At 53.7% G+C, this 26,248-nt stretch overlaps 1 protein-coding gene across 5 annotated transcripts in view; it reads right to left on the bottom strand.

Annotated features, from left to right (window-relative positions):
• Positions 1 to 340: 340 nt before the first annotated feature.
• Positions 341 to 26,248, bottom strand: part of PRDM11 (PR/SET domain 11) — an 84,430-nt gene continuing 58,522 nt past the window's right edge. For 3 of the 5 annotated variants that reach the window (XM_037069051.1, XM_037069053.1, XM_037069052.1), the window contains exons 6-8: positions 14,450 to 14,637; positions 10,030 to 10,659; positions 341 to 8,924 (exon numbers count right to left, since the gene is read on the bottom strand). In XM_037069051.1, coding sequence (XP_036924946.1) covers positions 6,760 to 8,924; positions 10,030 to 10,659; positions 14,450 to 14,637 — 2,983 coding nt within the window. In that variant the 3' untranslated portion in view covers positions 341 to 6,759. Of the gene's footprint in view, positions 8,925 to 10,029; positions 10,660 to 14,449; positions 14,638 to 19,903; positions 22,100 to 25,058; positions 25,481 to 26,248 lie in introns of those variants that run through there. The other 2 variants (XM_037069054.1, XM_037069056.1) reach the window with 2 other exon arrangements.

The raw sequence follows: 26,248 nt of genomic DNA, 5'->3' as shown, positions 1-26,248 counted from the left end.
GCAGCAGGAAGCAGCTCAAGGCCTCTCCTAGTTTTTCTAGCCGAGCAGCAGACAGGCTCCCAGGCTGACTCAGGAGGCCTTGAGATGCGACCCATTCTGAACCACCCGAAAGCAGGCCAGGGGCAGAGGCAAGCAGACAGGGACTGAACCTCGGTGAGTAAATTTGAATGCTTTTATTAACAATCTCCTTACATTACAAGGATAATACGACAAAAGGAAAGTTTCCGCGTACATATTATGATAAACCAACATAGCTCTATTTGTATCCAGTGTTCTAGGTCCCGTCACACAGGTACTATAAAGCGTAGTCTGCAAAATAATAACATCAAGGTTTTTTTTCTTTTTTAAGAAAGAAAGTATTAACATATTAATATGTATGTGATAATAGACTCCTAGGTATTTCACCCCACCCCCACTACATTTTTCTTTATGATTGAAATGAAATGGTTTGGCCACGTGGGGGTGGAGAGAAGGAGAGAGACAGGGGCTGAAAAAGGCTGAATCAGACTGCTGGCTCTTCCCGAGGGACAAAGTGAAGGCCGAGGGGTGCCGCAGGCAGCCTGGCCTCGTCTTTCTGTGAGCAGTGCTGTGACCGGCTGTCCTCGGACGGAGGGCCCGGTGCCCTTGATGCCCCGTGGCTGCTCTCTCTGAGGTACAGTGCATTGTGGGATTGCTGCCCTGGGATGCCCATGCCCTGGCCGTGGGTCTGGTCCACAGCAGCGGGAGGAAGGCTCGGGCCGGGCCTGGCCTCTCTTGAGCCAGGCCCTGGAGGGCGTTCCAGGACCCGGTTGGCAGCTAGCTGTGGCTCAGAGACCCAGGCCGACTTGGAGAGAAGGGAGTGGGCACTGGCAGAACAGACCCACCCGACTGCAGGTATGGGGTGGGTCTGCTGGAAACTGAGGTCCGCGCTGGTAGGATGGTGGGGAAGGGCAGGGCAGCGGGGCAGAGGGGAGTTGAAGACGGGAGAGCCAAAAGGCAGAGGCTAGTCTGGAGAACAGAGGATGCAGCTGCTGTTCTTGCCTCCCTTCATCTGCAACCCCACAGCCCCTCCTCCCCCACCTCCAGGGAAGAGCAAAGAGAAACCTGGAAGTGAAATGGGCTTCTGATCCCGTCAGGGCTGCGCAAGCCCTCCGTCATGGGGCATCCGGCTCAGCCTCTGCCTTGAGTCACAGAATCAGAACAGTGTATGTGAACTAAACCTGCCTGTTATGGTGGCGGTGAGGTGAGGGGTCAATAAGCCTCCATGCAGGAGAGGGAAGAGCATTGTCCTGAGTACAGCCAGCAGCAGCAGCTGTGCAAAGTGGGCTGGGCCAAAACCCTGCATCTGAATGTGAATTGCTACTGAATTTATGAGTGTGCGGATATCTCTCTCCCACCCTTCCTGGTTAGCTGATGCCCCCTGCCCTGGCCAGAAAGCCTCTGGAAGGCCAGCGGGCGCAGGGTTACAATGCTCACGCTGCCCACTTCACTTCTCCAGTGCCCTGGCAGACAGTGATGGAGAAGATGAGGGAGGACAGAACGCTGTACTTCAGAGGTTTGGCCTCTAGGGGCCAGTAGAAGCACACAATGGGGGCTGGCAGCATCTTTCCTGGACCACACTCTTGGTCCAATTTGCATCTTTCCTATGGCCTTCAATGCTGCTGATTCCTGGGGGCAGAGTATTTGGGGGAAATTGTGCAGTGGTCCCTACACTGTGGGTCGGTGATCACATCCTACTGCCAAGCAGCAGTGACCACCAACCACAGGCTTGCAGGGACGGTGGAGGGGGTGTTTGAGCTGGAGCTCAGGGGGTGAGTATCTCCTTCCAACCTCAGACCAAGCCTGTAGTGAAGGAGAGAAAGTGCACGGAGAGGGCCGGGACCCAGTCCCTCTCCTCTCCACCCCTCTGGGTAGGAGGCCCCGTTCCCAGCAAACCCTGCCTCCTGAGCTCCCTCATCAACCCCTGCAAAGGCTCTGCCTCCTCCCTCTTCGCACAACACAGGCTTTCCCCTTGCTCTCCCAGCTCTCTATAGACTCTATTTTTATATCTATTTAAAACATAGAAATGTATAAATATATAGGATATTATTTATAGATATATAGACGTGATTCAATCTCTTACTCTGTGTATACGTACTGCATATGTCCATATATACAATATATACGCTGTAGCATTTGTATTATACACTGCACATACCCCTGCTTCTATGCACTCTCCTAGGGAGACTGGATTGCATAGGTATTTCCAGGGCAATACCACTTGAAGGGATTGGGGTTGGGGGAGAGCCAGATGGAAGAGGAGGGCTGTACCATTATCCTCCCCAAGGGCACTTTTTCTCCCTCTGGCTAACACACAAAGATCGCCTCAAAGGCTTCATAACATATCACAGCTCTACTCACTCAGCTAAAGCACCCAGAACAGAGAGCAGAGAGGGGCCTTCCTCCAAGCAGAAAAAGAGCCCTGCATATCTCTTGATGTAATCTTCCCTCCTCAAGACCAGACTAGAGCCTAAGACCCAGCACAACCTCCAGGAGGCCGGTACCTGGAATGGAACTGTCCCAAGCTCACCTGCCCTCCCCGCTTGCACTGTCCCAGGCTGGCCTGGAAGGGCTTGCCAAATGAAGGAGGGAGTGGGTGTGAGGTCCAGTGAGTCGGGAGCTTTCCACCCAAACTGGGTGTTAGGACCAAAAAAAAAAAAACAACCCATGAATTCTGCTTGGAAATCAACCCAGACTGTAAGCTTCAACAATCTCTAGATACAGAACTCCTGCTCCTAGAGGGGGTGGGAGGAAAAATGAAGGGTGAGGATCCTAGAAGGGAATTTCTCTTTCAACCCCCAGGCCATCCCCCGGACCCCACAAGGTTTCGGGTGAACAGCCACCGTAAAATGATTCCAGCCCTGCATCCCAGGCCAGGCCCAGTCTTCAGTCCACTTCAATCTCTCCACGATTGTTTCCAGCGCTCTACACGCTTTTCCCCATTTTTTTCTTTCCTGATATTGCTTCCGAGCACATGGGAAGTATTTAGACCTTACGTTAAACAGTTACAAGGTCCTTCCTCCAAATTGAAGGGTCAACAGAAACTAGTCAAGGAGAGGAGCGGGACTCGGCAAGACAACTCAACATGGAAACACGTAGGAGGCGCTGGGGCCAAGACCTGCCCCTGCCCTGAATTTTGGGCCCAGCACTGAACCTAGTCATCCAGGATCTTGGGGCTGGAACCTGTTTTCATTCTCCAGCAAAAGGATAAGGAAATAGGGGTCCACCCAGCACTACAGAATGGTGCCATCTGTCATTTAAAAAGAAAAAACCAAAACCTGGAGTTTCCGTCAGATGCCTGTACTCATATTAAACCAGACCACCAAAACTTAGGGGTTCTGACACAGCAAGAATTGTGGACAGGACTGGGGTGCCCTCAGGTTTTGCAGATTCTGCAGATGGCTATGGGTCTCTTTCCTCCACTGAGGAGGCCCGCGCCGTTCTCATTACAGAGACTATTGGCCCCGAACCTGACCTCACTTCTCACACCTCCCTGAAGCCAAAGAAAGCCACTAATCAGCCAGCCCAATTAGGACGTCTCAATCCCAGAGACACCAACAGTTTATTGTAAGCCAATGGTTGTTACTCCTGAGCCCAGGGTGAAGCCACCACATTTGGGACTCGAGGACCACCCAGCCAGTCTTCCATGCCCATGAAAGGGAAGTTAGGCTAGTCAAGCATGTGCTTCCCCAGACTAGACCCCGAGGGTCCCATCAACTCAGGAGCCCTTCTGAAGAAGCAGAGAATGGGAAATGCCTGCTATAGGGATCACAGGCAACCACAGGCACCATTCACAGAGCAAAAGTGCTGAGCCCCTGGGAGCACCCAGGCTTTGAAAAGCCCCTGTGTGAGTGGTGTGTCACCCCAATTTTCCCCTGATTACTCCCCGTCCCAAGGCAAAGTGGCCTTCAGGCTGTCTGATATGGCCTGGCACCCGGAGTTGGAGAGGCGACTTGCCGAAGTTCAAGACCCTCCAGAGAGCTCATCCTTTCTGCTCTGGACCCTGGCTCAGCAGACGGCCCCAGGGAGCCACATGCTGCTAGCACAGCCCATGCTCCCAGCTCTCTCAGAAGGTACAGGGTTGACACTGGCATTGACCCAAGGATTTTCCTCTTGCATAACAACTGGGCTAAGTTTGACCGTGGTCTCTTGAGAGGACACGTTTGCAGCCCTGGCTGGGTGCTCAACCACATATTCTCTTCCCAGTTTGTAAATGAGTGGCTTTGGGGGGTGCCTCTCCACAGAGGGTCCCGAATGCAGTGGGTGGGGAGGAGTGGCAGTTGGGACAGAGGAGGTGTAAGGCATCTGTGGCTAGAAGAAAGGGTCCCAACCTGCTGTTTCCGCCCCGCTGCCGAGCCCACCTCACCAGCCACCTCTGCCTCCAACCCGTCTCAGTCTGTGTGGTGGAGAGGAAGCTGGGGCGGGAAGGGTGGGACTTCGTGCTTTGCAGCGGCGTCCCGCTTGACCACCATTACTGACCCTGGCGGCGGAGGGAGTGGGGCGGAGGGAGGGGACCTCAGTTTAAATTGGGGAGCAAGGCTTGAAAGACCAAAGCCTCAGAGAGAGCTCTAGGCCTTTCCTTGCTACTTCCTTCTCTCACCTTCGGAGGAGGGTGGGGAAGTGTGTGTGGCTGGGGAAGGGGCTGGGGGTTGAATGTCACCAGGCAGGGGTGCATTGATCTGTTGAAGAAGGCAGCATATGAGGCCTGGCAGTGGGACCCAGTCAGAGAAAACCAGGTTTTGTTTTTTGTTTTTTTAACATGCTACATCACTGTTGAAACAAACAAAAAAAGTTTCAAAAATAATATATAATATATATAATATATTTATATAATGAAAAGCTATCAACTAGCAGCAATGATTCTAAAGTTATCTTAGCACCAAGACCATGGGGGTGGGGGGAGGGACCTGTGGGGGGTGAAGGGACTGGCAGGATAGGAAGGGGGAGTGCCATGTTCAGTGTTGATGACATTTCCACAATGGTTCTCTACGGTGGCATGAGTGAGGCCTCAGAGACAAACGGAACCAAGGAGGAAGGAAGCCACCACAGTTTTATAGTGTCGGAGCCACGCCGGGTGGGGACGCTGGGGCCTGCCTGTGGCCAGATCACAGCATCCGTTGCCCACCCTCTGCCAACCGATGGGGTGGCTCCCTGACCACGGACGATGCAGGTCCTCCTCCCTCCCCCAAATACGACCCACACCCACGAGGAGGGGTCTCTGCATATCAGATACTCAATCAGGTGTGGAAACATGAACAGGAGTTAACAGCTCATGCACATTTTTTTTAAAAAAACTCCCTTGCGAGGTATACTGGTAGTTAAATGAATGAGAGAGGATTGATCTCACTCCTCCAGCTTAAACCACTACTTGCCCCAGGGAGTAGGCAAGTGGCTATTTCTAAAGCTTATATTGCGGTTGCGTGTGTGTGTGTGTGTGTGTGTGTGTGTGCGTGTGTGTGTGTGTGTGTGTAGGCTGATGCCTTGAGAGTCCTACTTTACCCCATGCTTATTCCTTTCTCTTAGGACATCTCTACCCTGTTCGAAAACGGAAGCGTTCACAGGCATACATAAGCGTCGCTCAGTCCCCCACTACCTTCCTGCCTGGCTGTAGGGCTGGTTATCTGCCTGTTGCAGAAAAAGCACTGAATCTCCAGCGACTCTCATTTGCATAATCCAGAGCACAACTTGCATTGACATCTCCTGCTACTGAACCACTGAGGGCATTTCTGGATTATTAAAGGAAAGCACATACCTCCAAACACATTATAAGATTATAAAGACAGAGTACGAATAATTTATGTAAATTGAATTCATATTTTTCATTTTACTAGTTTTTAGCCAATAAATCGATGCCCTTCGAGGTCTGGATTTCTTGGCTCTTCCCTCCTCCAACAGCCCTGGATCTGAATGGAATACGATTATTTTACCCCACACTGGGTAAAAACAGGAATGCAAAGTGTTCACCCCTCTCCCTTCTCCAGGGTTTCAAGCTTGGTTGTCAGGCAACTGTGCCTTCGGTATTACAGGTAATATCCTTATGGTCCAGGGGGGCTGGAAGGAGGGAATGAACAACCCAGGGACGGGAGGTGGTGACAGAGGTGGGGAGTCACAGTTTGACTGACATACCTGTCTAAGACAGTGAAGAAATGCTCATCGAGAAATGAACAAAAATCATTCAAGCGGAAGTCAGGGGGAGAGAAAGTCGGAACACTCGATCCAGACACACAGCCCACCCTCTCCAGAACCAAAGGTCGCATTCAGCTGGACCAGCACGTCAACGAAGAGGCTGAGAAACCCCAGCCTACAAGAGACCAAACAAGGGGAGGGAAGGCAAGGACATAAACCCCAACCCAAGCCCCCACTCCCCCCCGAGCAAAAACGTGAACAAAACGAGCTACGTGAAGGTGATGGCAGAGACCCATCATTTTAGCTTATGTTGTCGGCTGACCGTTAGGTGGGAACACGTGTGGCCTCAGCACATGCTTCTGTGAGTGAAAATGAGTTGCCACGGATGTTGCAGCTGCCAAGTTTTGTAGATAAGAGTCAGTTTCTGACATTATTCCTTTCTGAAAGCTCCCAGTAGCTTCTGGTAGATGCGTCACCTCAGTTTTAAAAAAAATTTTCAGTGTAGGTTTATATATATATATATAATATAATATATATTTATATAATATATCAAAGCTTATGAGTATGGATTTAAAAAATATTCAACAGCTTAGCGACCTCTGTGGCACAGGCTCCCTAAATGTCCGGATAAAACTCTGAGCCGTGGTCCACGGCCGGCAGCACCGGCTTCTGTTCCAGGGCGGACATCCTGCTGAGGACCTCGGTGGACAGAGAGTAGCTGTTGCCGGACTTCTCCTCAAACCAGCTGTCCAGGGCCCGCTTGGCGTCGAAGTTGGCAATGGGCGGGCCGTTCACGGCGATTGTCAGCAGGTCGCTGAGCTGCTGCAGGGTCAGGCGGGAGCGGTGGTTTTTGCGGGCTCGCTGCAGGGCATTTCGGCCTTTCTCGCAGCAGGCGGTAGAAGTGGGGAGGACCTTGAGGACCTGGATGATCTTGTTCAAGAGTGGGAACCTCTGTTTGTATTTGCAAACGTGGCCGATCAGGTCTTTGAAGCCATTTTTGGTATAGTAATCAGCCTTCAGTTCTCGCCACTCCATTAACAGACTCCCTCGGGGGTCCAGCCCTTCCCTGCAGACATCCCGGGAAAAGGTCGGGATGGCTTCCAGGTGATCGAATATCTGGACCATATCCTCCTTGCCATAGCTCATGAGCTCCTCGCTGTTCCTGGGCCAGGCGGCTAGGTCGAACACCTGGCAGGCCTTCACGAAGACCCGGCTGCGGGAATCGAACCTCTGAGCCAGAATCACCTGGGTCTTCTGGCAGATCTTCTCCCTGATGGACTGGAACTTGGCTTCGGCCACCCTGAGGTTCTTCATCGCAATGCCATTGAAGCTCTCTCGGAAATTTTCCTCGAACTCCTGCAAGTATTCCCCCGGGCAATCGGCCAGCCGGCTGATCTCCTGGATGGCCTCCTCGATCTTGTCATCCACCTGGGACACCAGGAGGTACTGGCCCTGGAAGACATAGGCCAGGCGTGAGAGCACAGCAATCACGTCCAGAAGGAAGTAGATGAGCTTGATGGACTGGTAGTCCATGAGGAACTGCAGCAAGGCCAGCGCGATGGCCGAGGCGTCCGCCCGCTGGGTCTGGCTGCTGACGTCCTTGAGGTGGGCCACCACCTCCAGGTAGTCCTTGATGAGGGCATTGAGGACATTCTGCTCACCGATGATCCACCTCACGGCCCGGATGTCCCCCAGGAACTCCGTCTCCTCACAGAGGGTGGAGGCCGTGGACCGCAGCTCGCACATGAGTCGCGGCGAGTACCGGTAGAAACTCAGCAGCTGCTTCAGGTTGTTCTCCAGCTCCTCCAGGCAGGGGAGCTCCTTCCCACTGATGGCATCCAGGATTTCCAGGTGGGGCCGGTGCACCATGAAGGGCAGGCACAGCAGCCAGGGCAGCGTCTTGCGGATCGTCATGAACATGCTGGCACGCAGGCTGGCTGTGATGTTGGCCCCGTCTACGCCCAAGCCAACGGTTGGCTTCTCATCCTGCAACCGGATGCCCAAGGCAGAAAAGGCTCGATCAAGTGCCTGGAGATAACTCTCTGTGCTAGAGAACCCCAGTTCCTGCAAGGACAGGAACTCTGTGGCCGGGGGCCCATCACTGCTGGTGTATTGGACATAGACAGCCACCGTGTCGGCCAGCAGGTCATCGCTCTGCCCATCCAGGATGATGCTGAGGCAAGGCGACTGGCGGATGCGCTCCACCAGGTCTTCCCGCAGTGCCCGGGCGATGTGATGAATGAGGATCTGGCAGTCTCCCTCGTTCATGTACTGGTCCACCACCTTCAGCTCGCACTTCCTCAGGAGCTCAGCCAGGGGCCGGAAGTCCAGGTAGGGCCTGCCCTCGAGGGCCAGGTGGTAGGCGGTGTTGAAGAGCAGGGTCATGTTGCGACACATCTCCTCCGTCTTCTCAGGGTGCATGCGGAGCTTGTACAGCTGCAGGCACTTCTTGTGCAGGTTGCTCTGGCTGTGCAGTTTGATGGTGTGGATCTTGAACTGCTTGGAGCCAATGATGAAGGCCGAGGTGCGCGAGGACTGCACGGTATACTGGCGGCAGACGTGGCACCACATCTCGTTGAGGGTTGGAGAGTACCGCAGGAACCAGAACTTCTTCAGCCACTCCTGCTTAAAGCGCCGGATTCGGCGCCCTGTGGCAGATGACATCTTGGAGGGCTCATCGGTGGCAGTCATCATATCGTTGGACACAGATTCGTCTGCTGAATCAACCTCCTGGTCATCGTCCTCCATGATGGCGGGGCCAGAAACCATGCTCTCTGAGGCTGGAAGACAAATGGGAAAGAAACATAGACTTTTCTAAAGCGAACAGGAAACACTGCCCGGAGGGTAGGTGCCGAACCATGTGAAACATAAGCCAACTCCCACAACAATCGAATCCCAGCCTAGAATTTAATTATAAGCACTCTCGTTGTCTTTGTGATTTCCCTCTCTGTGGATTATCCATGGTGGCCACCAGGCTCCAGGCTTCACGTCCTTGCCCTCCACCTAGTGGGCGCTCAAAGAACTTCTCTGTTCAGGATCAACTGACCGGCACAACCAGGGGAGGAAGAAACACCTGGAACATCCCCAAGGAAGAGAGCGAGGGCACGGGACTCGACTGTCCCACCACCAACGTGGTCGGGGGTGGCATGCTACCCTCACACGGAGGCAGCTTTGGCATGGCCCCCGGTTATTTCAGGGTCAGGATGCAGTGTGATTCAGATGCATGCTTTGACGATCTGAAACACCTCATTCTGAGCTGAGGGACGGACGTGGTTAAAATTGAAAGTGCTACGTAAATACTCTAAGTCAGCTGCAGATGTGTACTGAAAAGTCTTCCTCGTTGTCACCCAGCTCTAAGACGTCCAGGCAGCCACAGAAACAGTCAGAAGCATGCAGATGAATGCCGGGGATCCAGGTCCTTCTCAGACCCCAGACAGGGAGATGGGACCCTGCGGCGGATCAGCAGGTCGGGAAGAGAAGAATGAGGCTGAGTACCTGGACTGAGTTGGGGAATGCCAGGAGCTCCCCCTGACAGGACAGCCTGCTTGGGACTGGGCAGAAAGACTGGCTTTAGAAGTTGGGCTTGGGGCTCAGACACCACTAGGACCACCAGAGAAAGGCAACAGGTCAAGAACACGGCACACACCCCTTCTGCAGCGGAACGTCCTTTATTGATGAGGAGAATACAGGGGAAGACAGGAAGCACCCACCGGAGCTGCAAAGGTCACAGGCGGGCACCTGAGGGTGCGGGCTGTGGCCAGAGCTCACCTGTGTCACAAGCCTCGGGTTTCCCCAAAGGTGGCTCCAGTAGAGAGCGCTAGGCCACTGTCACACGGCCCGCCGTGTGCTCTTCTGTCTGACAACATCTCATCCACACCAACTTACCTGCAGGGTCTGAGAACTCTGGGAGCTCCAGTACCTGTGCTGGCAATACGGGGGGCTCAGGAAGCTTCCCAGACTTAAGCATGTCCAGTTCTGCCTGGAGTTCTCGAACCTTCTTCTTTAGGCGAATACAATTGGGGCAAAAGGAGGTGGTGGGAAGCTCGTGAAGGTCAGACGCAAGGGAGGCCTCGGCGGGACTGTCGGCCTTAAATGACGAAGGCTCCTCTTCCTCATCCTCCAAAGGGCCTGGCTCCGTAGAAGCAGCCCCCTGGGGGGTCTTCCAGTCCCCTTCCCCCTGGGTCCGGCTGATATTCTGCACGCCATGAGACATGGTCATTGCGCACCGACCGTAGGCTTCACCCTGGTATTTGGGGACCTTCCTGATGACCAGAGAAGTGCTCAGTGCCAGCTGGTGGGCTTCCGCCTTCGCCGATTCCAGTGAGGCCTCCAACACGTCCTTGAAAATGAGATCAATTTTCTTCTTCTTGGTCTGGGGGTGCACGTCCCCCTCGTCAAAGCCGCGCTTGTAGGGACTTTTGCCCTGTCTCAACACGGGGAGATGGATGGGACCCCTCGGGTCCTCTGGGCCATCCAGAGCCTGCTCAGCCTTCTCCCTCTGTAACCGCTTCTCTCCTAGGAAGGAAAACCAGGGTGTGAGGACGTGGGGAACAGCCCCAGGTGGAGACACAGGAGAAAACAAAGCAGGCCTCCATGTAGGAAGTCGCTTGACACATCCCTCTGGGTCAGCCTCACGGGGCACGTGAGACAGGAAGGGAGAGGCGTATCACTCCGTAGATCATGGGGTCCCAGGACGCCAAAAAAACAGGAGGGACTCTTTTTAAAGAGACTGTTTCCATGGAGCCTTATATATACAAGTTCTACCTTTATTAGTTGAGAGAATGTTGTGGGGGAGGGTAGTTGGAAGTTCTGTCTAAGGTTCCTGCCATCCCGTCACCCTGAAAGATGACCTCTTACTTGGTCACATGGGCGGGTGATGACATTCCTGAGAACTAAGTGCAGATGGATGCCCTGCCCCTCCAGGCTGCTGGGCCAGTCCTAGCAATTAGATGGCTGCTTCGACTTGGTAAAAGGTTCACATGAAATACCGAGTCCCATCCTTCCTCCTCCCTCACACAGCCCACTTAGGGCACAGTCCGCTAGTAGCTCTCCTTTCTAATTGTCCCGGTAATCGAGAAACTAGGAGTATGTGAGAAAGTGTGACGACTAAGGCGGGGGGGACATGCAAGACAGGGACAGCTTTGGCGGCTGGGGCTCCAAGATGGCCGCCTCCTGCGAGATAAAGAACAATGTGACCACACGAACCCAAAGCATGCTCAAAATGCAGCTGTTTCTTCACCCGACCATGCAACGAATGTCTCCTTTTCTATTTCTTTCTATCATGTAAGTGATTTAAAATATCTTGGTGAGCTCCCCAACAAAAAATTATTTTAGCCGGATTCTTTAAAATGGCTGACACAGTTTCATAAATTGCTAAAGAAGTGTGAGCGTCCCCAGGGGCACAGATGCTAAAGGGGAACCCTCAGAAGGTCCTGACAGCAGCCTGTGGACTTAGGAAATCTCAGAGGCATCCTAGGTCAGGGGCGGACCCTAGGAGATGTGACCTGAACAAGGACTTAACCTATTCACATGTTGTAATTAGGCCTCTGTTAGCTGCATTTGCCACCCTTGGCTACTGAGGGAAGACCAAGGGATCTCCATGTGCAAACCAGGAGGTCCATGCTGTGACCGAGCCTTGGCTTCCCACAGCCGGCATGGAGTGCTGTGCCCTGGCCCACGTGGGACGCCAGATTTCCTACAGGTAACAGCACAAAAGCAAGGGGATGCCCCTTTTCTGTCTTCATGTGAATACTTAGGGCACGATAACCACCTGCAGCCTTCTGAAACCCAGGTGAATCCCCGCAGCCTGCATTTCTCTAACAGCTGAGGGGCACGGAGGGTGGGGAGGAACAGAGCTTTTTAAAAAATGCAACCTGTTTGTACAGATTAGATATGACACTTGCCCATTCAGAATCTCTAAAGGGCCACCCTTCACTTTCTTGTGGTCCAATCAGGCAGCAGGCACCTGAGGATGTCTGGAGGCCAAGAGTACTCATCACCACAAGGACATCTCTCTGGAATCAAGACTTCTAGAAAAGTCTATGGGTCAACAAAAAACCTTGAAGCATTAGGAAATCGATTCTAAAGTCTCCATAAAACATGGGGAAAGCACCACAAAGCACATCAATGACTCAAAGTAGATCAAATAACATAAATTCTTTGAATATATGCATTAGGGCACCCTATTCTTAAAAGACAACCACAAAGAAATAATTTATACTCTCTTCAGGAAGCAGGACTAATAATTCATGCCCTGGCCTTTATCAGGGCTCCAGCCTCCAATTACAAAGAAGCCTCCTTCCATGTGAGACCTTAAGTGATTGAGCGCAGGGGATCCCCCTTCCTGAGCAGGACCAGAATGCAGGTCTAAGATACCACTACCCATTTCCAGCATCTGCCAAAGCTACAGGCTACCAAGACACTGTGTGTAAAACCCACTGAGCTCCAGACTGCTCCTGAGGACTTTAGAACCAAGCCCACCCTCTGTGCTAGCCCTGCCCCACGGTGGCTTCCCCTTTTCTTCCTGTTTCCTAGTCCTCAGCCTGGCCAGAGATAAACACTCCCTCCTCCTGTACCTTCAGGTGTCTGGGTGTATTTCATGTCAAGTCTGTCTGCCGCGCTACCTTGGATCATGCCTGAGAGCTCCCTCCCTTCTCTGAGCATCTCCCTTGGGTCCCAGGGCTCTCTGAGGATGATGCAGCTTGAGGTGCTTTGAAGAGGACTCTAGGGGGAAAGGACATGACAAATCCAGAAGAATTCAAGAAGATTACGGCCAAAGGATGGAACCTGTGTCCTCAGATACAACTTCTCCTGCTTTTTTTTTTCTTCTGGTGGTATGATTCTTTTGGAAACTTCTTGACTGTCTTCATTCATCTCTTCTTTTATCCGGTCAACAAAGATTGAGCACCCACTATGTGTCAGATGCTTTTGCACGAGGCATCTCCAGATGTCAAATGGAAACCATGGCAATCTCATCGTAGGAACAGGCCTTCCCAGGTGAGGTCAGCAAGTGCCCAGCCCCAGGATCCAAAGAGGACAAGAGATGAGTGTGTCTATCGGGTCTCCTCTCACCGCCCATGCAATCACCAGATACCTTTTACCAAGTCAGGCAGCCGCTGTCCACAATCTGCTTTGTTGGGTTTGTTTTGGAAGATAGCTTAATTTCGGTGAGCCACTCCACCCCTTCTCACCTTCTCCACTCTCTTTTATGATGAATGGGGCACAGGGATAGCCTTGCTTCCTGGGACCAACTGGACTCTGGGTCCTCGGCTGTATGGTTTTAGTGTAAGGCAGGTCCCATGGAAAGGCAGGGGCCAAAGACCTGCACTCACCAGTGTGCCCTGGCCAGGTTGAGGGTGGAGTAGAGAGACAAAGGCCTGGGACTTGGAGTGTTTTAAGCCATTTTCAAATGACTTATTTAAATGGAGCCTGGATGGACATCTCACCCACCTGGCCATCATCCGCACCAAAGGTCACCTCCCTCAAACCTTCTTGTCCTAAATAGATACTGTCCTTTCACAACACAGCATTGGGACTTGCAGGAAGAAACCAGGAGGAAGCAGGAAAAAACCCAGTTTTGTCCGGGAGACCATAGAACATTACAGGTGAGAGCTCGGACCCTGGACTCGGTTGTGAGTTAGAAACCCAGCTCTGTGCTGCCTCCCCACACGACCCTGGGTGAGTCACCGTATTTATCTGATGCTCAGCTGTCTACCTTTGCAAGATGGGGATAACCGTCCGCATGAGTCACTGGTACCAACAGTCCACGATGGAGGACTTACAATGGTCAAGGCAGACGCCATTCTACATGCGTGTTATCAGCCAGTTCTCTCAGCACAGGTACAGGGCAAGGGCTGCTGCTGCCATGACCTCGTGGGCCACCACGGAACACCAGCTTCGTGCATATTAAGTCCCTAGTAAACGTTACCAAGTACTGCAGCAGTGGCCAGGCCATTTATAATATCTTTCTGTCAATTTGAGGGGGAAATAGGATCCATCTTTATTGAATTTATGGACGTGGTTTTGGGGTCTTGCCTCTCTCCCTGATACTCTGACATGTATAATAACACATTTATATGTAATAGGGTTTCTGAGATGGTTTCTCATGAAGGATAAGTGGTACCCAAGGCCCTGTCCAGAGCTGCTGCTCAGACCTGGACCATCTATTTGCCCTCTGGGTCTCCCCATGGGTGGTGTACTGTATTTCCCATCTCTTTTCTTAGGACGCTTCTAGAGAAGCATGCCTGGCTTCCCTTGGGGCTCAGTGGCGGCAGGCATGGCCCTCACTTGAAGGGTGGGCACTCACCTCTGGCCAGGTTGCGATGGATGGTCTCCTGGGACATGCTGTGCAGGCGCTTCATGTAGTCCTCGCTGTACCAGACCCGCAGCCGCTCCCCGGGCCGGACGTCCCGGCACGCCCGGAAGTAGATGTGCTCGCTGTGCTGGAAGGCCAGCAGGTTCTGCTCCCTCTCCTCCCGGGAGATGACCACGTACCTGGAGCGGGGCAAGGGGGACAGGGGAGAATGCACGGGTCACTGCTTGATGGATGCCTGCTGGTACTGGGCACAGTGTGGGGCCTGTGACAGGGGTTAAAAGTCCGCCGGCGTGTGGCTTTTGCAAAAGTTGACAAGGCAGCTGCCCCACCGAGGAAAGGACCACCAGGTAGAGTTGGTCTGCCGTCTCAGCATCACTATTTTGTGTGACCTTGAGCAAGTCTCTGAACTTTTTAGAATCTCTGTTTTCTGAGACTGGAAATGACACGGTCCCTGCCTGCCCCCCAGGTTCTGCTAAGTATAAGATTCAACACCAGATAGAAAGGTGATCAGAAAACTGACGGATCATCTACTTTCCACTACATTTTAACCACAGGGACCTCCAATAGTGGTGAGGGTGGGTCTTGAATGTTTTCAGTATCCCACAAAACCTAGCAAAAGTAACCCATGTGACAAGGGTGCCCAAGAGACCAACAAATATATGCTAACGATTCAAATCCTTAAAAATAGGGGGTCCATGGGGGACGGAAGAAAATGACAAGGAAAAGTTGGCAACTGCTGGTTAATCTAAGCTATTTTAAGATAAGGAAACTGAGGCTCAGAGAGGCTAAGTGACCTGCCTGTGGTTACACAGCCAAAAAGATGGAGATGGGGCTTTGAGCTCAACGTTTTCCCCACGAGAGCTCACGGCTCCTATGTGGGCACCTGAAGCGCCCTCTCGCAGTGTCCGGATAACCTTCAAAGTCCCGTCACAGCCTCAGAGTCTGTGGCCCTCACCCCTCCACCCTGAAATGCCAACCCTCACAGTCCACCTGTCACCTCACTCACCTCCCCAAGGTGAGATAGCACCACATCTGCAGAGGGGGCGGAAGGGTACAGATGAAAAGGGCGAGAGGACATCATTTGGGGTTTTAGGGTTCTGGGCTATACCAGTGTCTAGGAACTTTGTAGTCAAAAAATAACTTTTTTTCTTATGATGATTAGTCTCAAATGCCAGGGAAGAAACCGAAGTCTGTCCAATGAGCAAGGTCCAAAGAATTACCTTTGGAGCGGTTGGGAAGACAACAATTCACAGAAAACATCCAAACAGATAATGAACACGTGAAAAATATTCCGCATCAATAAAGAAATGCAAAGCAGCGCATTGTCTCATTGGCACAGGTCTTTTTTAAGTGGTAGCATCTGTGTTGACTGAGGTGTGAGGAAGAGTCTCCATGCCAACAGCGGGGAGTAAACTGGTACTACCACTGGGAGCCGGTCGGCCACAGGGACTAGGGCAGCACATGTCCCTCTGTGACTACAGTGTTCACAACAGTCACAAGGCGGAAGCAACCCAAGTGTCCTTCAGCGGGAAAACTCAACGAAGTGTGGTAGAGACACAGTGAACATTCACCATAAAAAGGAAGGAAATTCTGACACGTGCTACGTGGGTGAACCTTGGTGACACACAGTGAGTGCAATGAGCTGGTCACCATCCGAGAAACACTGTATGGACACATTCACATGAAGTGCTTACAACGGAGAGTCAGATTCATCGGGACAGAAAGGGAAATGGTGGTTGCCAGGAGCCAGGGAATGGGGGTGGGGGAGCCGGTAAGGGGGCTTCATGTTTAACGCGTAAGAAGTTTCAGATGGGGAAGATGAAACAGTTCTGGAGAAGGATGGTGGTGACGGTGGTGCGGCGATGAGAATGTGTTTAATGCCAGAGGCCCGTATGCTTAAAATGGTTAAAATGGTCAATTTGATGTTATGTGGATTTTGTCACAACTGTGGAAAATTTTTTAAAAAGAATAATAACATGTGGGCCAAATATGCAAACTCTGCATACCACTAACTGCTTAAATATCATCTATGATAGTGCAAAACCAAAAACGTTTGAATGTCTAATACTAGAGAAAAAAATTTAACAAACCACAGTGTATTCCTATAACAAAATGTTACTTATCTAGAGAAAAGTGTTTTCAAAGGATCCTTCATGACGTGGAAACATGGTCCTGATATAAGGCACAGAGAACGATAGGTCTGAAAGCTATTTATTCTACGCTCCCATCACGCTTTAAAAACAAGCCTCAGTACACTGCCTGAAGGGAACATACAAAGTTTTAACAGTGATTATCCATTACAGGTAGATCCACTTCTTTATAAGTTTCTGTACCTGCCATGTTTTCCTGAGTAAGCGATTGTTAATGTTACTCCTGCTCCCCTCCCCCAAAGAAACAAAGTGCACGGATGCCAATTCCAGTGTGGATGGGCAGTGGTGGCCTTCGCGGTGGCCAACGGCATTGGGATCACACTCCCAGTGCCCCAGGCGCAGCCCCCTTCGAGTACCCCCTGCCCTTCCTCATCTGGACAGTCCCCTGTGCACTCTGCTCTGCTCAGCCTCGCAGGACGCCGTGGCGAGGGCAACCGCCCAACCCAGGGACCAATCCACTACAGCAACAGGATACAGCACGACCAAGTGGACGGGGGAGAGGACACTGGCTTTGGCTGTGTCAGCAGTCTGAGAGAAGCCACTTGGGAGCTCCCCCAGGAGGGGGCAGGGCATGCAACATCCATGGCGCTGGGTCTTGCTTTTATCCGGGATCTGAGCCTTAACACATCTGTATTCGCGCCCACATCCGACAGGACCGTGGGCCCCCCTGAACTGTGAAGACAACACTGTGACCTCTGGGACTCCCACTCACATTGTTATTAACAAAGAATTCATGGAAAAGAAAAGAGGACCCCTGGCCCAGAGAACACTTTCCAGATGAATACTTCCTAATCTCAGCTCTCCAATTGCTGGAGTCTGCCTTTTCTCCACACCTGAGATGTCTTCTGAGTGTGCAAAATATTTTCTCGTCCCCAATTTAACGAATCTTGGATTTGACACCCAGAATTAATCAGCCTTGTGGTTAGCACAGAGCAGAACCCAGGTAGATCCAAATTTCCTTCTCCCAGGTGAGGAGGCAAACCACCCATTCCTCTTTTTCTTCACGGGAATCACTTGCAAGAAAACGGTCTTCTTCTTCCTCTCTTTTTTTCCCAGTTTCTAAATAGCCATCAAGCTCTGGAATTATTCTTCCGTGGCACTCAACTTCCAGAGAAAAAGAGATAAAGATCATGTAACTATCAAAGATTTATTCTAAAGAGCTACTTCTAAAGGCAGAACGTTTAGAACGATTCAAGTCAATTTCCCTCGCCCCCTCGTGGTGTTTTCCTACCCAACGAGAATCAATATTTAGGAAGAGAACCGCAAATCTTTGTATCGACCACAAAGTAGCTTCAAAGAAGATCAGAATTTGTTCTGCATCTGGCCATCTTTGGTTGTGTTGAAAGTTGGCATTTGAAATATGAGGCACATGACCACTCTTGCTGAATCAGAACAACCCACTCCCCTGAGAAGATGATTTGGCTACATGATGTCCGAGATGGAGTCAGCTGCGTCTCAACACCATTACCATACCTCAGCGAGGTCTCACCCTTTTAGGTGTTTCACAGTATCGCCCAGTGGCTGATCCACTCCCAGAACCCTCTGTCCCCACACAGAATCCCTTGATGAAGACCCATGCCTGTCCCATCCCATGGCCGAAGGTGAGCCAGAGCCCTCCCTGGAAGAGGTCCCTCCCCTGTTGGAGAGAAGGCACAGAGCATGTCGGGAGGGGTGTGGGGAATGCCAAACACAGGCTGCTCTGCCAATGTCAGTGCCATTACTGACAGTGCATCTGATACGATTTCAAATCAAAGCCACAGAGTTGGGGAGTTCAGAAGCTATCAAGGGGGTAGGGGTAGTGGGGGGGATATGTTCTGGATTGAACCTTTCAGGATGAGAATGGACTGTTTTTATTCCGACCTCCTCGTGGACTCTGGGGATAGGACAAGACCCTAAGACCACACTTCTCAGACGTCACCTACTATGACTTGTTGACTGTATCACATTTTCTAGCTGGGTCAGGAAATGACTGCCAGTCCTAACCTAAGAGAGAAAATAAGCCATGGGGCATCCATTGTGCTGGAAGGGACAGGCTCCAACACTCGGTGGCTGTCTCTGATGGCCAGGAAGCTATGCTGTTCGTGGAAGCAGAAATGGGAAAAGACTGACCAAGGAGAGGGTGGGTTCTGTGGTCCCACATGCACTTCCGTCTCTGGACTGGGAGGGCCTTTGGATCATGCATCCACCCACCAGGTGGCCACTCAGCTTCTAACAAAATGTCCCCCCGCCGGTCCCTGGTGTAACTGGAGGCCTCGGACTCGTAGGGCAGCCTTTCCTACCTCAAGCTGAAACTGGCTGCCCATTCATTCCCACCCACTGGCCCCATTTCCCCTTCCTGTTTTAACGTGTTAGCCCCACAATCCCCACTGAAGCCCAGAAAAAGAAACTAAAATCTGTTCCATCCAAAGGTGGCCAGTCTTTTCATCTCTCTGTCCCCTTTGCTTCCAACTTGCCCCCTTCCCTCCTCAGGACCAGAGGGACAGGACAGTTGGTCACTGCTTAGCACCTTGACTTTGGTGAGAAAGACCCCAGGCCTGGTCTCACACCATCTTTGCATCTTCTGGAAATTGTATTATCTTGATTTCATGGCCATGCTTTTTGGCCAAGAACAGCAAAGGATGACCTAGACTCCAATGGAACCTTCCAGAAAGGGGACGTATCCTTGGGGACGTATCCTTAGGACCTGGGGATTTCCTGCTGGAGAGAATCTCCCCATGTGACTGGCACTAAGCCAAGGCAATGCACCTGCAAGGAAGCCCCATGTCTGCTCAGGAGACCCCCTGGGCAGAGGAGGCGGGGGAACACTCAGCTTCTTCGAGAAGCCTCAGCTCTAGCTGGGCAGGGCCTTGCCTGTGATAGAGATGCTTCGACAGCGGGGAGGTAGCCAAAAAGCTCAGGCCTCAGGGTGGTGTCTGGGGTGTTTGGCAAACGGGCAGCACCTGACCCTTCTGGGTAGTCTCCTACCAGAAATGGTGACTTTTTTCCAGGACTACTAACTTACTCTTGGGGCTCAAGCAGTACAATTTAGCAACATCTCATTTTGATGTGCATTAAGTACAGCTGAATGGTTTCCCAGATGGATGCTTTGTCTCCTCTGGCCCTTCAGGTTCTTTCCTTTCCTCCAAGGGTCTTTCATGGTTGTGAATACAGGGCATCTGAGAGCAATGGATCCGGGAAATGCCAGGGGCACTCGATCCAGGCTCACCAGCATGTTCTCCCTTGGTCATCTAACCCCTGCTCTGGGGGCCTTGAGCTTTTCACAGGAAGCCAAGAAAGAGAATACACACCAAAGAAAGATCCTGGAGACTGGGTGTGTTCCAAGTGTGAGATCAATTTCTTTTTATTGCCATCTTAACAAAAATAGTTGGGAAGGCAATCTTTGATTCCAGCATCGAGGGCAGGGCAATGCCAGGCAATAATGAAGCCATCAGGCTGTTGGACAGGGGAGTGTTCAGTCTGGGGGAGCAGAAACCCCCAAAGAACCACAGATGAGGGAGATGGAGCCAAGGCCATGGGGACAACGCGGTTGCCCTCCACTGTCCCTACAAGGGACAAAGCTCGGTCTGGGTTTAGAAGCAGCGCTCCAGGAATGGCTGGGCAGGCACTGGGCACAGCAGTCTTCCCAGCCCCACGAGGGCGCTAGGGAGTGGGCATGAGGAGGTGAAGGGCTGGGGCATGAGTTTCTGCCAGGGTCGGTCTGAGGCCAGGGAGCAAAGAGGACACAGAGCTGAGCTGCACCGGTGTCAGAGCTAAGCTTGCATCTGCCACCTGTCACGTCCCTCCCTAACTCTAAGAACCCGGCACTTTCCCCCCACACTCCAAAAGGAAACACGAAGCTACAGATAATTGTAGCTAATGCGTACGCAGCCCAAGCAAGCAGAGGCGAGGCATGCTGGAACCTGGAATGAACAGGAGCTCTTCTGGGCTTTGGGTTCTTTTAAAAGCCAGAAAAGGGGTTTCCTTCTGGATCCCAAGACTTGGGCCCAGCCTCCCCAGAGCCACTGGCCTTCTTGCCAGGGTAGGGTGGGTGGGCTCACCTCCTAAATGCTGCTGCTGCCTCCCACTCACACCCAGGAGAGCTAAGGCAGGGGTGGGCAAGGAACAGCACCCCTCCCAACTCCAAATCTGGCCTCCAACAGAGGAGCTGGAAAAATCCACAGACCTGGCCTCCAGTCCTGGCCCCAACACTAACTGCTGTGTCATTTGTCATCTGTGAAATGCAGATGGTGATGATGATGGCACTCACGAGGATACTAATACCCGACTTGGCTGCCTCTCAGGTGTCCTGAGAACCCAACGAGATCGCGCACCTGCAAGTGCAGGGGAAAGTGCCCGGTGCTCTTCCTAAGAACGCCAGGCAGTCTTCTCCCTCCGACGCCATCCCCTCTCCACAAAGGGCAAGCACAGCCGCTGAGCACACGCACACAGGAGGGCAAGCAGAAGGCCAAGGCAGGGGTGCCACCTGCTGGGGTCAGACCCCTGGGGGAGGTGAGGACAGACTCCTCCTGGAGGGGCTGGGCTCCACCCACGCATCCGCAGGGCTGGCCCCTTCCAAAGCAGCAGAATCAGGACCTGGGAGACTGATGCAGCAGCCCTGGGGGCAGAAAGCAGGGTTCCGTTCAGGTGCTCCCCACGCTTGCTTCCCCCTTCCCTGCGAGGCCTGCTGCCATGAGGCGAGACCAGCAGGAGGTTACCCTCCGGGCCAAGGAAGCATCAAGCAGGGAGCTACTCCTGCATCTTGAGCATCCGCCAAAGATGAGACAGTAGAGCTGAATACATGCTCTGTTGCAGCCCAGGGCAGCCGAACTGCACTCGGCGCAGAGATGTCAGTCCCCCCAAAATCCTAGAAGGGTCATCAGACCTGGGTATGAGACCGGCCCTTGTCTCAAGGCCAGACAGCCCTCCTCCATCTCTCTTCTTAGTGCAGACTGGCCAGGTTAGAAGTTGTGCTTTCTCTTCCGAGACCTGGTAGTCCGTGAAGGGGCTGGTGCTGGGGGCTCCGGTGGGGGAGCCTCAGCCTGGCGTGTGGGGCCTGTGGGGGCTGCCCCATCTGGCCCCCGCTGAGACTCCTGAACCCCATCCCGGATCTCGGTCAGCGTCTGGCACATCTGACCCACGCGGCGGGTCAGCTCGGCCACAGTCTGGCTGATGGCATGCATGCTGCTGGCCATGTCCCTGTGCACCGTTACCAGGTCCTGGCAGAGCTGCTGGAACATCTCGGTTTGCTGCACGTGGGTGTGGAGGAGCTGCCAGTCGAGGCCTGTGCCGGGTGGGCCCAGGGGCAGCCGGGGCGGCCTGCAGGAGTCCTGGGCCTGGGCTGAGGGCCGGGGCAGGGTCTCTGGCTTAGGGCCCACTGTCTCAGATTGGTCTGAGGAGGAGGAGGAGCGGAGCAGGGTGGGCCTGGCCAGGCAGGCCTCTTCTTCCAGTGACTGCTGCAGGGATACCCGCATCGCCTGTCTTGAGGGCCCAGGTGCCTCCTCGTCTTCATCATCTTGGGGAATAGAAGCAAAGAAGGGCAACTGATTACAACAGGGAGAAAGGGGGCAGCCCTGGGCTTGGATCCACCCCCCCCCCCCCCACACACACACATTATGCTGCCATACCCCTCCCCTGTCACCACTCAGTCTAGCTTGGCACATGCCCACTGCCCGCCCACCCATGGAGAAATGCCTGCTGCCCAAATCCCTGAGGGGTGCAGGCCAGAAACCCCCAGGGAGACGCATGAGTATGAGCAGTGGCCGGTCTCCTTCCTTTCACAGGAGTGGCAACAGTCTACTGGGAGAGAGCCCCGGTCAGGGGACTGGGAGACCCCAGTGTTAGTGATGGCATGTCAGCCTGATCACTCCCTTCAACTCTGGGACTTGGCTTCTGCAAAGCAAAGATAATCCCTCCTTGTTTTACCTCCCGAACCACTGGCCCACCCAGAAGGGTTGTTAAGGAGACCACACAGAGCAGATGCAAAGGGGACAGAGGGACACTTGCCGAAGGGACAACGATGCCGCTCAGCTCCAGCCTCCATGAGGCCATTTCTGAGTTGCCTGGGGCCACCTTGTGGCCTTGCCGGAATCTGCAATTTTAAGTCACTGGGGGGAGGAGGGGTGTGCGATACGAACAAGCTGGAGGAGGGGGACAAAGGATGGCACCAGAACAGATAAGCCCAGAGGGTGCTGGCCCCTCAAGGCAGGTCTATGGACAGACACAGACACTCTCCCCAGGAGAGTCTGATGACATACAGGGACCATCACGGAGATGGCTGGCCACATGGAGAGGCCCGGCCCCTGCACACACCGGTCTCAGCTCTCTTGTGATCAGGTTATAAGCTGCTTCCCAAGGCAGGAATAAGACATATACAAGCTGACCCTACGGACAGGCACATCTGTCCCTGAGGGGGTGAGTTCACAACGACTCTAGAGGAGGACAGACAGATTCGTTTCACCCCCAGCTGAATGCCTCCCAGGGGCCCTGGGGTCTCACTTGGGCCAGCACAGGAGGAGCCTGGTGCCTCTCCATCCCTCTGCGTGGGACAGCAGCCATCCCCCTGGAGTCAGGGCTGGCGTGGCAGCGTTGGAAGGAGCGGGAAGGTCTGAGGTGATGCTGCTCCCTCCCTTCCAGGGCCTCATTCCACCAAGCCCCTGGCCAAGTGCTGTAACAGCTGGTCGACCAGCGGGGAAGGAGAGGGAGGGCTGGCCCAGCCTGCTGCAGAGGGTCCCAGGCCCCCCGCCCAGCCCAGGTCACATTTGGTAACCTCATTACCTTTGCTCTGGCATGAGGGGTGAATGGGGAAAATTTAGGGAACAGACTTCACTGGGTGCTGGGCCCCCTTCTTTTTCTCATAATAGGGTGGAATTATCCTGAAACTTAGCAAAGACAGTGTGGTATGCAGAGCTGGGCTTGAGTCCTGGTTCTGGGGACATCTCTGATTCTGGAGCTCAGATGCCTCCTCATCTGGGTGCCGAGGTAGTTAGACTAGACGGTCTCCACGTTCCTTCCCAGTCCTAAAAATCTGAGTCTGAGCGGCCACCTGTCAAGGGCCCCAGCCAAGCAGGAAATCAGCAGATCCCAACAGCAAGGGGCCCGGGAAGGGAAGGCTGGGTCTTTGGGAACCACCTTCCCGGGAGCTGGCCAGCGGCCGGCCGGCTTCTCTGGAGCCCTCCTGCCCTGCCCTGAGAGACGTCTCAGCAGCCAGATGGCCTCCAGTTGGGACTGCGGGTTGAGGGTGGAGGTGGGGGTGTGCAGCCGCAGAACTCAAGTGGGTGCAGCTCCAGCACAGAAGGGCCTCGACTGCCCCCCCCCCCGTCTGGTGAGCCCCAGCTAGAAATACATTGGGCTGTGCCAGGCGATCGGGCACCCCAGCCCCTGGTGGCACCCCAGCCCCTGGTGGCACCCTAGCCCCTGGAATCAAAGTCTGTCTGGAGACACAGGAAGCAGAGGGGAGAGAGAAACAAGTGCTGGGGGAGAAGAGGGCGACCTGAGGTGGGTGTGCACAGGGAGGGGACCTAGTGAGAACAGAGAGAGCCCCAGGCGGGCAGCAAGAGGCAGAGTGCAGAGAGAAGTGGAAGAAGGCAGCAGGGCACAGAGAGCAGAGAATAACACAGAAATAAAGATGTTAGGAGTAGACAGAGGGAGAGAGAGCTGATCTTTCCGTGGCCTGGGCCCTGAAGACTTGGCTGGCTTCCTCCCGCGCCCCCTCCCCCTCGCCTGCTCCATTGGGCTTCCCTGGCTCCTCTCTGTTCCTGGAACGTGCCAAGCGCCTTCCTGATGCAGGGCCTTGTACATGCTGTTCTCTGCCTGTGAGGCGCTCCTCTCGCCTCCCCTCCCCTGCACCCCACGCAGTCACCGGCCTGGTTAACTCTTACTCGTCCTGTGCATCCCTGCTCAGCTGTCTCTCCGGGGAGCCTTCCCCAGCCCCTGGGGGAGAGCCTGTCCCACCACCGTGGGCTCTCAGACAGGCCGCTACAGCGTTTGCAGGGCCAGACGCAACATGAGCATGCAGGGCACCTTGTTCAAAAACTATCCTGAGTTTTGGGCAGGGACTGGCAGAGTAGTTAGCCCAGCACGGAGCCCAGGGCCCGAGGGATGGCATAGGTCGCACCCCTATGAACTCAGCTCTCGGGATTTCCTGTGCTGGTCCTTCAGTCCTTCATTACAAATTTCCTTGTGCAATTATTTACTTAAAGCTTGTCTATTCCCACGAGTCTCGGAACTCCCCCAGAGCAAGGCCAGTGTAGAATTTATACACAACTCCTGGCGCAGTGTTCAGGAAACATTCTAGAATGAATGAACGGAAAGGGGTGGAGGAGACAGTGGGACAAGGGGGGAAGAATGGGAAGATGGTCGAAACAGAGAGGGAGAGAGGGGAAGGCAATGAATGGGAACCTTCATTTTCCTCCTTCAAGGAGGAGGCTAGGGAATGGCGGGAGGAGCTGGGGAGGGGCGGCGGCGGTACTCACAGCTGGTCGAAGGGCTGTCGGTGCCATCCAGCTCGGCCCTAGGGAAGAGGTGCCCGGAACGGGCCGAGAGCAGCGCTGACTCGATGGCCCTCTCATGGGCAGTGAGCGTGATGGTAGGGGCCCGGCCCCCGGCCCCGGGGCCCGACAGGGACTTCTGCATGAAGGCCAGCTTGTCCTTGGTCCTCCGTTTCATGTCATCCCATCGGTGCTTAATGTCCTTGATGGAGCGGGGGACCTGGCTCACGGAGGTCACTTTCCGAGCTATGCCTTCCCAAATCTTGTCCCTGTCAGCATGGGACAGCCGCATGGTCTCCCTCCCAAAGAGAACAGCTTCATGGCGGGTCACCTCGGTGACCAGAATGTCCAGCTCCTCCTTGGAGAACTTGGGCTTCCGCTTACGCTCGGCCAGGGGTGCCACATTCCTTGGGTTGAATATCCCACAAAGCACAATTGGGTAAATGCCTGGCAACGTGGGTGGGCCTCCTCCTTCCTAATGCCGGCCCCCAGCTGGGGAGCCAGGAGGCACCTGGGCGCCCTCAGCAGCTCACCACCACCACACCCTCCTCCTGCCAAGAGGTCCTTCCACCACTGCTGAGAAGGCGGGAGGTCACACAGCATGCGCACGCGTGGGAGCACTGGACTGAGCCCCCCACCTCCAGCTCCAGGCTGTCTGACTGGCTGTGCTGGCCTGGGCCACTCTCTTCATCCAGAAAGGAATAACAACCACACTAACCTAGGGGATTCTTACTAAGGAGGGGCTGGAGGGAGCCCAAGGATATAAACGAGCTTTAAAGCCCAGAACAGAAACAAAGGCTGACTACTGGGGTGAGGGTTAGGCCACTGCCTCTATAAATGGCCTGGAGGAAGAATAGTTAAACAGGGAGACTATTCACATGGCATCCATGGTGTGTGGCCTTGCTGGGGACGCCCAGACTTAGGGAATGGTCACAGAGAGCTTATTCTGCCCAGCAGCCCTCTTCTCCATCCCCTGCCCGCAAGTCCCCTCCAAGTCCCCACCTCTGGGTGAGTGCAGGCTCCCCTCCAACTGGAGCGCTGGCAGGCAGCTGCTCCTCTTGGGAGTCAGCTGGTGTGGCTTTCTGGCTGCTTATGGGTAGAATGTGAGGAGCCCATGAGCACCCACCGGAAGGCAAGCTCCACTTCAAGGGAGACCAGGAGAGACCTCAGCTTTC

This window comes from Sturnira hondurensis, unplaced genomic scaffold, assembly GCF_014824575.4.
Source record: "Sturnira hondurensis isolate 20B ecotype Veracruz unplaced genomic scaffold, ASM1482457v3 Scaffold0018399, whole genome shotgun sequence".
Taxonomy (NCBI): domain Eukaryota; kingdom Metazoa; phylum Chordata; class Mammalia; order Chiroptera; family Phyllostomidae; genus Sturnira; species Sturnira hondurensis.
This window is presented reverse-complemented; position numbering and strand designations above follow the sequence as displayed.